The 11966-nt window shown below is 47.7% G+C and overlaps 1 protein-coding gene across 1 annotated transcript; it reads right to left on the minus strand.

Annotated features, from left to right (window-relative positions):
* Positions 1-7290: 7290 nt before the first annotated feature.
* On the minus strand, positions 7291-10419 carry LOC123444079 (ubiquitin-conjugating enzyme E2 36). The gene is made up of 8 exons (XM_045120691.1): positions 10194-10419; positions 10045-10072; positions 9861-9947; positions 8978-9036; positions 8042-8083; positions 7893-7966; positions 7715-7812; positions 7291-7627 (listed from the first exon to the last, which is right to left on the minus strand). The coding sequence occupies exons 1-8, from the start codon at positions 10227-10229 to the stop codon at positions 7590-7592; spliced, it is 462 nt and encodes a 153-aa protein (XP_044976626.1). The 5' UTR covers positions 10230-10419; the 3' UTR covers positions 7291-7589.
* Positions 10420-11966: the final 1547 nt, after the last annotated feature.

The following is an 11966-nucleotide window of genomic DNA, read 5'->3' on the forward strand; positions in this document are numbered from 1 at the left end:
CCTATGCTCGTTGATCTTCCTTTTCGTATCCGCTATCCATTTATTTGCATGCTCATCCAAGAGGGTGTCATCTGCCAACATGATCTTGGCATCCTCCCCGTATTGTGCGAGTTGCAACCTTTTCTTTTCAAGCTCAATCTCTCCAAATGTCTGGGCCTTTTTAGCTCCCATTTGACTGACGCCTCTTGCTTCTCCGACTTGATCTTATTCCTCTCAATTTCCAACTTCTTTTTTGCCCTCTTGCTGTCCCAGTCCATCCTCTCCTTTTGTGCATCCAACATGAGCTTGTACCTCTCCCCTTTCTTGTTCTCCCTCACGGAAAAAATGTCGCGGCATCACGTGAGGTCCTTGACAAGATGAAGCAACTGAGCTCACGTGAGTTGCCACTCCCATCCCACTTTGAAGGTGTTTGGTCACTTGGGAGTAGTAGCTACATACATCTTCACTTCTCCTTAAAAATTCCCCCATCAATGTTGGAGAGATGGCACGTTGCGGTTGGTCACGCTATGGTGCGGCTCCACATATTCCTTTTGGTCGTGATACTACTTCCAAATCTTTAACCAATACTTGATCCCATTTTGCTCGGTGTCGTATATTGGATCCATTGTTGTGTCCAACCAAGCTCTGACCAACAAGATGTCCTCAAAATTTGAGAATGTGAGACCTCTTGCCTTTGTCGTATTTTCCTTTTCCTTCTTCTTCTTCTTGCTTTGTTTGGGATCGGATGTTGTCCCAATTTCAAATGTGGTGCCCCCCAATTTGTACTCCATTTGGGTCGGACCTTTAATGCCATTGATCATGTCCGACATTAACGCCTCCTAAATGATCATGGTTTGCAAGCATTCATCATATATGAAATGAACTAACGGTCTATGCGAAACATCGAACATGACATATGCAAAGTTGATCGGACATGAGCAAGAAAACATAATGTTTCTTGTTCTGTCATTCTGTCAAACATGTCGTGGATAGCCCAAACGACATCGTGCCCATGCTCATCCATGCCCGAACAAGCTGCGACGAGTTACATACGTCCACGGTCGACATCTGCGTGAGCGGAAAGCTCTTCAGAATGGCCCTAGTGTTTGTCGGATACTCCTGTGTCCCAACATGGTCCGACGGTGCAATACGTGTCAGCGGAAGGATGGATGGGGTGTGGGGTTCTGGTCACGGTGAGGAAGGGGGCAACTGCTCGTTCACGTGCGCACCTCCATATGTCGTCGTTGTTGCTTCCCTCTCTCGCTATCGGCGTCTCCACATCTTCCGAGCGATGTTCACAGGCTTGCACGACGAAATCGAGGACGGGACGCCGACGGACGACGCGGACGCAGTCTTTGTCGCGACGGTCGGGGACGGGCTGGACGACATCTATACCAGTGGATCGGGACCGGTGGTGAGAATGGGGAGAAAGGGTGACGGACGGCGAGGGCTCGACGTGGAAGAGGCGGGAGTGAGGTGAGAGTTGGAGGAAGGATTTGGTGAATTTGATGCAAATTGTGAAGGAATCGGACTGTGAGGTTCTACGTACCACATGTGCCCCTCACATGTTCGGACGCTTCATATTTAAACTCGATATGAGGGTTGTCGGTCAACCCAAACATTTGAGGCTTGTTTAATAAGCCTGTTTGGATATATTTTTTGTCACTGGTCATAGTAACCGGTACGTTCGACCGGACTCGTTTGAGTCAGGTTTGACACGACGGGTTGTAGATGCTCTTAGAGCATCTCTAGCAGACCTCGTAAAAACGCAAACTGTAAAACTGGGATATGGGTCGAAAAGAGGCATTTTAAGGGTCCATTTTAGCTACGATCGAACAGAAACTGTAAAACTGGGATAAAGAGCTCCTTCTTCTGGTCCGACGGCCGCCGCCCCTTCCTCCAGCCGGCCGTGTCGGCCATGCCGATCGTGTCCAACCCCGTTTGCCGCGCCCCGTCGCTCGTCGACCTCACCCCATCGCCACGCCGGCCACGCCCATCCTCGCTGACCACGCCCAGCCTCGCCGACCATGCCTTGTCACCCGCCGGCCATGCTCCGTCGCCCGCCGACACTGTCCAGCTCTATTGCCAGCCGCGCCGGCCGAGCCGTGCCCCTTTGCCGGCCGTGCCGGGAGGATTCTGACAGCCAGGCTGAGGTCATGGGAGGCCACGGCGAGGTCGAACTCATCCAATTCAAACTGTCGGCGATCAGTTGCAGCGTTCAGCGGACTTTTCTGGCGTGCGGTGATGAATTCCAGCGAGTTTAGGGCGATTCCGGCAAACTCCGCGGCGGTGTGTTTGCTCCGACGATGTTTGACCGTTATAAGGACCCTTTCGGTTTGGCCTTCCAATCTTTACGTACAAGGGTTTCGGATGTGGTTTTTACGTGACCTTTAAAAATTTTACGGGTTGAATCACTTTTACGGTTTCTCTTATGAACATTTTTTTTGAATAAAACTGTAAGACGAAAAAGGATTATGGATTTAACCATTTATACAGAGTGCGCTAGAGATGCTCTTACCCGGTGAGTGACAAGGAGGTCTCCGTTGTAGACAGACTGTATTTCTCTTTCCGCCGTATTTAGCCTGCACGGTACACTGCATGGAGTGGTGCTGCGCGGATGTGGACCTGTGCTCCGCCCTGTGTGAGACGGCTCGGCGCTGCTGTTTAGCCATAGGTATAGGCCGTCTTCCATGGAAACTGACAGCAAATGAAGCCGTCTGTGACAGGGCAATAATCCTACGCACGTAATCTGTCTTGCACGCACATCTGCCTTCTCGTGGGTGGAAGCAAACATTTCTTCCAAAATACAGTGGCTTTTGTTGCTACCTGTCGGCTGTCGCCGTCGCACGTGCTGTGGCTTTCTCGTGTGTGCAACGCACTGCCTCACTACAGTGGATCAGTTGCTCTGTTGGCTCCGGTAGTAGCAGGAACCGAGATTGGTCCGTCTAAACCAACTCAACTAATATTGCCTGCGTGTTCTTTTCATCCCTCAAACAAGGTGTTTGAGCCGTCGACGCAAACAATTTGAGCCCCTGTAAATCTGAGGACAGTGTCCGGTCATCCCTCAAATACCCGTGTCCACAACTGTCATCCTCATATGGAAACTTTTGAACTCATGCAATGTAAAAACCGGACATAGATTGTTTGATAGCAAAATACGATCTAGAACTACTCATCACCGTAGATTTCTGCGGCCAGGGGGGTGTCATCGTCGTCGGTGGTGGTGCCACCGTCGGGCAATGAGGGGAGGCTAACGAGGCGCCGAGCAGCGTGGGGATGCTCCTTGGCTAGGCGCAGAGCCGTCGGTGCACTGGCAACTCCCTGCCGCGATGCCATGCATTTTTGTGGCAGCGGGCATCCGTCCGTGCTGACGTCAAGGACCGGCGAATGACGTCACAAAGGAGGTCATTCAGCCTAATTTCGATTCAAATTTGGCTATTTTTTACATTTTTAAAAAAATATGACAAAGTTCATCACAGAAATCAATACAAATCAAATAATTCAACGAAGTAAGCTCATAATTCAAACACAAATTAAAACAAATCAAACTAGGCGTTGCCCTTGAACCTCCGTAAATGCTTTACCAGATCTTGCAGTTCTTGATGTATCCGTGTGTCTCGGATCTCTTGGCACATATTAAGGAAGGCAGCCCATATTACCGGTACCTCGTGATCAACAATTGCAAGAGGACCCTGCGTGAAATATGATTCAGTGTCAAACACTAACTCTTTCTGCTCGCTCTCAATGATCATGTTGTGCAATATGACACAACAATTCATCAGCTCCCACATCTGAGATCTCGATCAGGTCAAAACGGGGTACCGGGCAACAGCAAATCGAGATTAGAACACACCAAATGCTCAATAACACACCAAATGCTTGCTCGGCAGCCGCCAAGCCGGCCAGCACGACGAGGATCATGAGATACTCTTCGTTGGCGGTATCGTCCTCGGCTTCCTCCATCAAAGCCGCGAGCGCGTCCTCACAGTATGTGTCCATGGCCAAGCAAGCAAATCACCGAACACCTAGCGGGCGTGGTGGGTGGGCAGCCGCCGGTATCCCCGCATGCACGGTCTGAAAAGCTCGCCCAGGAGAGCGGGTGGAGGTTGTCGCAAAACCAACAGGGAAATGACCTTTTCTAGCGGCGGGTAGCGGTTGTGGGCAGGTGGGCGGCGCCGGAATCGGCATGGCAGCAAGGGTCATGTGGCGCGCGAGGGCGAATCTGGCGGGGGAAAGGCGTTTCTCGCCTGACAATATTGTCCCACACGCCACTTTTCCTTTCATCGGAGCCCCCTAATGCCCCCAGCATGCTGGGTTCGCTGGCACAAAAAATGGGCCCAACCGGTTGGGGACGTGACTGGGCGGATTTTTAGCGACGGTGATTAAAAAGGGGCCTGTTGAGGCGCGGCTGGAGATGCCCTAAGCCCCCACCCTTGCCCATCCTTGACAAGCGAAGGGCAATGCAAAGGGCCGGCGAGCTCCTCGTCGTCTCGGGCGGAGCTTGATTACTCCTTGAGGAGTGTGTCTATGGTTTGGTTTGTTGTGGTGATAAACCCGAGAATAGTTAATAAAAAACCGGGTATAAAGGTTTGGTTTTAATTCAGGTTTGATTGGTTCAGGTTTTATTGGGCTGAGTTTTTTTTAGTTTGACTAGCAAAAGGGCCTATGCGTTGCAACGGGAGAAAGAAATACCACACGGCACACGCTCTTAACTTATAAAAAATGTCTATAATTTGAGAATTTATAGTTACGATACAAATAAAGATGGTCTTATCCTACAAAAATGCAGTTTAAAATTTCACAGGTCTTCTATTTTAACACGTCTTGCATGTAGATTTAATACGTACAAAGAATCAGTCAAGTGACCTTCGGTTTCATCTCTAATCCTGATTTTGTTGACGTGTTCATCCCCAATCCGGATGACTACCACAAAGAATCAGTCAAGTGACCTTCAGTTTCATCTCTAATCCTGATTTTGTTGACGTGTTCATCCCTAATCCGAATGAGTACCGGTATGAAAGAAAGACGAATAATGACTTATTTATTAAGATTGCACCCTAGATAGTATTTTTATTAGACGTTTAACAGATAAAATAATATCATATTTAAATTCTACATATTTTTCTAATCAAATTCCATGTATAATATGTTAAATTTGGAGTTACGGTTTAAAAGATATGAGTATTTAAAAATATATTTAATATATATCCTACGAGTTTAATGTCATAAACAGTAAGGGCTTTTTTATAAAATTACCTCGGTGGGTTTTCCGACGGAAGTGATAGCCTCTTTATTATTAGGTAAAGATTTTGGTTTGGGTATGTGGAGAAATCAGTTTGGATATAGTTGGGTATGGGTTTAAATAGTTTTGTTATTAACGGTTATAAGCTATGGGTCCAAACCGGTTTCTAGGCATTGGTTATCTACAATAATCAACGACGACCGAGGACGAGTATTTTTTATCCGCGTGCATGTTGTGATGCACTATGTAAATTGGAAGTGTATGCTTGTGCTTTGGCTAAGCAATTTGGTTTTAATACATTTGTCAGTGAGCTTTTTACCCGTTGGTATTTTCTTTTTGCCTCTTGCTGTGTGCTGACTGTATCTGAAGGATAACTTTATTTTCAAAGTGTTGTAGATGCGCTTATATCTTTTTCATCTTATTTGCTTCTTAAGATGTCAATTTGTGTGATCGTATGTATATTAAAGCAAACCCAAAGTTATATATTGGGTTTAAACTCACAATTATGTATTAGGTTTTAATTGGTTTGGGTAAAAATAATGGGTTCGATTTTGGTTGGGTTGAAAATGATATTAAATAGGCATGGTTTTGAGAGGTAATTATACGGGTAGTATGAAACCATTCTCATGTTTGCATGGTGAGGAGTAGGGCGTTTGTATGGTGAGGAGTAGGGTATATGTGGGATCGAACTGGGCACGTCTCACCTAGTCGCACGTTTCGGAGGGGTGCCGGACAGGTCGCACGTGTTTTAGGGGTGCTAGACAGGTCAAACATTTGGGCTAGTGCGGGTGTCCACTTTGAAGGCCATTTTGTGATCTAGTGAGGGTTTGAGGGATCCGGTTGCAGATGCTCTTAGAGCATCTCTAGTAGAACCCTAAACCCTTAAATGTAAAATCAGTTCTAAGGGTTGAGAATTGCCCATTTTTGACACTTTTAAGGGTTGAGAATTGTCCATTTTTGACACTTTTAAGGGTTGAAAAACAGGGGCAAAGACTAGAACCCTCAAACCCAACCCTTATAACGGAATATTGTTATAAGGGTTGGGTTTGAGGGTTCTAGTCTTTGCCCCAACCCCAAACCTTAAAACTGTCATTTCATATATCACACATTCCATCACATTTCATCATATGACATATCACAAATTCAATCACATTTGACATAAAACAATAATCATTCTAGTTATTATTACAACACCGAATAAAACAATAATCATTCAAATCATTACAACAATGTTTGAGCAAATTACAACAATTGTTCGAATCAAATAGGACATAGAAAAAGTAAAACAAAGATACATCATGGGCCAATGCGCCGCCCATCCAAATGCCAGTGGTGCTCTACTGCTGTACTAGAGGGGCGGCGGGGCAGCGGCCGGAGCGCGGGGGCGGCGGGGCGCGGTGGGCCGACGGGGCGGCGGCCAGAGCGCGGGGGCGACGGGGCGACGGCCGGAGCGCGGGGCAGCGGCGGGGCGAGATGCGGACGGCGGCGGGCGCGAAGGGGCGGCGGCCGGGGTGCGGAGGGGTGGAGGGGCGGCGGCCGGAGTGCGAGGCGACGGCGGGGCAAGATGCGGAGGGCGGCGGGTCGACGGCCGGGGCGCGAAGGGGCGGCGACCGGAGCGCGAAGGGGCGACGGCCGAAGCGCGGGCCGACGGCCGAACGAATTCCTCCCGCACGGGGGAACCAACTGCCTCCCGCACGAGGTGAAAAAATGAGTGCAGGTTGGGGGCACCCCCCTCACTTCTACAGGCTCGAAAGGGGTTTGAGGGTTGGACCTCTATTTTTTTACGGGTTTAAGGGTTCTAGTCTACGCCATTTTTTCGATGAAAACTGTAAAAAAAAGGTTATTTTTAAGGGTTTGAGGGCTCTACTAGAGATGCTCTTACTGCTAGAAGGACTATAAGAGGAAAGACATTTGACAGGCAGAGCTCAAGATGGTAAAAGTAACGGAACGGACACCTTGAGTAACAAACAAATCAGGCAGTATTCGGGCGTACCAGATGCAACCTGGAGCATTCAAACTCCCGCAAGCATAGCATGGATGATAGGCACAACTCCCAAACAACAAGGGCGAGAACAAATTAACAAGCCAGCTTCAATTTCAACAATGTGGACACTTGTTAAGTTCTCCTACACAAGGGCAATGTACTGGAGCATAGAAAGTTCTATCAGATACAGATCAGCCAGAAGGTGCCCCAGGGTAAAGGGAACCAACCAACACAGGTGTACAACCAACCCAATAGCTCGAGCACTAGTCATTTAGATACTTCCTTCCAGCCCAAACATCTCCAGTTTGTTCTTTACCAACCAAATGGCACTAGATTGCTGGCTAAAGTATGATGGGTTATTACATCAAGAGCAGCATGGGGTTGTCATGCACCACTGGCGTACAGACGGGTCCACTCCTTCGCTGCAAACGCCAGAACAGAAATTAGTTCAGATATTATAGCCCAAGGGCAAATGGGAGAACATTATCAGACTCGTTAGCTACGTTTACCTGTTTCAACAGCTTCTGCCTCATTGGATTTCCAGTGCTTGGCAATGTTTTCAGAGAGAGGGTCATCTGGATTTGGTGCACTTAAGAGTGCCTGGATACTGAAACCAGAAAAAAGTCAAGGGGCGGCAATGCAAGTATAAACTGTTCGAATCTGTTTGTTTATGAAATGCCAAGTTACCTCAAAAGAACTGTTCGAATCTGAAGAGCCGGACTCCATTTATCCTTGAGAATGTCAAGGCATATCCTACCAAGCTACAGGTGTAATCCGTTAAGGAATAATCATTGCTGGAGAAAGTAACATAACACTGAAGAAACATGCCTGCTTACCTTGTCAATGTTGGGATGATATATTTTGGTCAGAAACCTAACCTGCGCTACCAACAAGCAAAGTATAAATGTCCACCAACATATAAGCATTAGAAATGGTATATAGCAGTGTGCAGTTTTATAGAGACCAAAGGAAGGGTGAGACTGTAATCCAGTAGCAATTGCTTCACAAGTTAAGTGCTACTTATTCATCCTTCCATAAAAATTACATTGTAAAATTAAGGAAATACAAAATCAGAATAGACTAATATTTCTAGTGTCAAACGGCCAAGCAAATAAGAGAAATTTAAGGACCTCTTTAACAGTGCACAACCAATAGAAAAATGGCAACCACTAGAAGTACATTTAGAACCATGACAACCACTAGACTAATATATAGAAATAACCTTTGACATAAGCCTTTGAGAAGGATTTTAGTGCAAGTGATAATTTTGCTGAGCTTTCTGCTAACCCACTTAACTGTCCTGATAGGTTAATCATTATGCCACACATGTCCCACACTCCATCGTTTCTAATATGGAATGTCCAATCAAGCAGCTAAAGTTATCTAAACAAGGAAATAAGGTTGATGTGATAATATAGTACCACCTCCAGGACATATAAAGCAGTCAGTAACACAACAAATGTGCACAAACATTTAGACATGAGATTTCAAACAACTTGCACGCAAATCAATCTATCAATCACTTTTTTGATTATCCGAAGCTGGAAACGCCACCGAAGTTATGTAAATGCAATTGACCAGCCCTTGAACATAAGTACTGAACTATGCAGAAGAAAGTTGAAGCCATATTGGCGAAAGAGGAAATCAGCCATATATTGGTCAAAAAGGAAATCACACTGTACAATTCTGAATACAACATAATTATGTAAAAAGTGTACAGGTCTGATAGTTGCATTGAAAACATTAACCAAATCTCATCTACAGATTATTACCTTTGGGGCAGCCATCGGATATTCCTCGGGTAAAAATAGTTCCAGCTTAAAAACTCCCCCTGCCCAATAGATAAGCAAGATAAGCAAAGGGGAACAATGTAAGAAAGCAAGTCGGTCAATAAATACTCCGTTCCTAAATATATGTCGTTTTAGAGATTCCAATATAAACTACATACAAGCAAAATGAGTGAATGTACACTCTAAAGTACGTCTATATACATCCGTATGTAGTCCGTATTGAAATCTCAATAAAGACTTGCATTTAGAAACAGAGGGAGTAGAATGCTAACACTTCAGCACAAAACGTGCCTATATCATGCAGAAGATAAGGTAATCCGTATAAACAGCAAAACCAAGATTGGTAAGCAGAATATTCAGCTATCGTTCACTTCCATAATTGGAAGTACGTTCACTAGGTTAAATTAACAAATCTCTGCAATTCAAAGATGAGAGGCATTTTCTCGTATGGCATACAGGTGGCTCGAATAACACCAAAGGGAAGCAAGCAAATATGTTACACTATGCGTATCAATACAATGTTGACCATGGAAATAAGTGACATTACAAATAAGCTTGGAGCAAGTAGCAAAAATCTATCCCTGAAACAATACTACTAGTAATTAGCCCTCCAACATTACTGATTAGGAGTACATACTAAAGAGAGAACTTAAGACTCATCAAACATGACAACTTCCCGACAGAGGAATAAACTAAAACTGACACGGCCACATCACCAGACTGATCAAACAGCACAACCTCCGCCATCCATAATTCCAACACAACCATTTTTAACAAAAAGGCTTTGAACAGAGTATCTTGATTCACTAATCGCTACCTTAGAATATCACAAACAACATCACTATCGTGTGTTAAGAAGAAATACCTTCGTAGGGCGACTGCGCCGGCCCAAGGATCATGACGTTGAAATACCGCATGTTCTCCTCCGAGGGCGAAGCGCTAATCCCCGGAGCTGCACAAACAAACCATTCAAAGAACGGGAATCAAAACCCAGAAATGCAACACCTCGCCAGAATCCAACGAAACGGCAGATTGAAAAGCGCCCGCACCTGGCTCGCTGAGGAGTCTCTGCGTCTCCTGCGTAGATCCAACCACACGGAAACCCCAAAAAGTTAGACTCGAAAAGAAAAGAAAGAAAGACGGGTCGGATCGAAGGAGTCGAGAGATCTGTGGTGGGATGATCAGATCGGAAGCTCACCTTGATGATTCGTCGCGGGAGGTTGCTGTTGGCCATCGGATCGAGCCGGGGCAGGAGCTTCCTCCTCTCCGATGAGTGCGGCGCCGGTGTTTCGTGCGGAGGAGGCGTCAGTTGGGATGGGGGAAGAACACGGGGGAGGCAGTGCGGGTGGATGCTCCCTATTATACGCACGGACGCGGTTCTGCTAAAGGTGGAGAATACATCTGTTGCTTTATTCCATTCCAGAGTGCCACTAGTATTGCTTGAGTTTTATCCCTATGATATAGGGTATTTAGAGCAACTCCAACGAATGATCCATTTGATCCTTCGTCGTCTATTTAGGTTCGTATAAAAAGTTGACCCAACGCGCCGATCCAAACAAAAACGCGTTCGTTTTTTATCCGCGTGCCGACCCATTCCCAACCCAATTTTGAGCTTGATTTGCATCGGCACGGACACGAAACGGACGCGCACGACCCTCGCCTATTCCCATACTTGGCCCCCCAGTCGGCAGCAAAGTGGCCACTTTTTCCCTCCACTTTCCCTAAACCCTCCCGCTCGCTCCCGCGCCTGCTCCCACCGCCATGGACGACGACCTCGAGGCCGCCGCCGGCCTCGCCTCCCTCGCATCGTCCGGCGTCACCCCCGCAGGCAGAGGCAAGCCCCGCGCCCCCTGCAAGACCGCCTGTGTCCAAGAAGAAGAAGGAGTTGACGCCCGAGGAGCGGGCCGTGGAGTCGACCAAGAGGAAGGACCGGAGGCACGCGCAGGATGCAAGGGGCGAGGCAGTTGCCGTCGTCGCCATCGCCGTCGCCGCGCATGAGAAAGACACCAATGCCCGGGTGAAGGCGGTAGCGAGGGATGCCTTGTTGTACCTAGGGGTAAACCCTAGCCAGCACGGGCTTGTCAACGCCGATGTTGCCGCAGTCGTAGCCAGCACGGGCTCATCAGCATATCCTTGGATGATGCGGTCGAAGTCGCCGCGCACGTCTTCCACGTAGCCGATTCCCGGCTTCCACATCTACCCGCAAGGCAGCCACTTCTCCGAGGAATGCTTGCTGGAGGTGAGCATTGTGGCCCCTTCCACGCCCGCGTCAATGACCATCGACCTCAACGCCACGTCGGTGGCAGGCGGATCATCGTCCGGAGGCACAAGGAAACGCCAGCGCGAGATGCTAGTCGACACGCTCACCGGCAACCGTTTCCTCGAGAACATGATCTTCGAAAACGGTGCACCGACGGCTGGTGGTTACTCCGCGGCTGCCTACGATCTCGATGAGACTCAAAGACACGACGGTCGAGCGTCATTCACGCAAGCCACCAATGATCCACATGACATGCATGACGCCTTCATGCAAGACCAGGTCGGTCTAGATGGCTTCCCACTCGACCATGAATTCCCGGAGGACTACGACCTCGAGGAGGAGGAGATTGAGGCCGCCAATGCCAAGACCAAGGCGAAAGAAGTGGCCCTCACAAGCATGAAGACGTGTGTGGAGATCATGAATGTTGATGTGAACACCGTGTCGCCGAGGAAGAGGCTATGGTTCGAGAAGATGTAGACCGAAATGCTCAAGTTCGACCAGCTATGATCTGCGACGGAGATCACCGTCCCTTTTTTGTATGCCGGCAAGTGTGCTGGCATGACCATGGGCCGACATGGCGTGGTCGAATTCCCGCCCATTTTGGTGTGTTGGCATGTGTGTCGAACTGCATGGTGGTTTTCTATAGGCTGGCAATGTATGCCGGCCCCTGGCATGGTGTCGATATGAACTCTTGGGCGTTGGCATGATCTA

Source organism: Hordeum vulgare, chromosome 3H (assembly GCF_904849725.1).
Source record: "Hordeum vulgare subsp. vulgare chromosome 3H, MorexV3_pseudomolecules_assembly, whole genome shotgun sequence".
Taxonomy (NCBI): Eukaryota; Viridiplantae; Streptophyta; class Magnoliopsida; order Poales; family Poaceae; genus Hordeum; species Hordeum vulgare.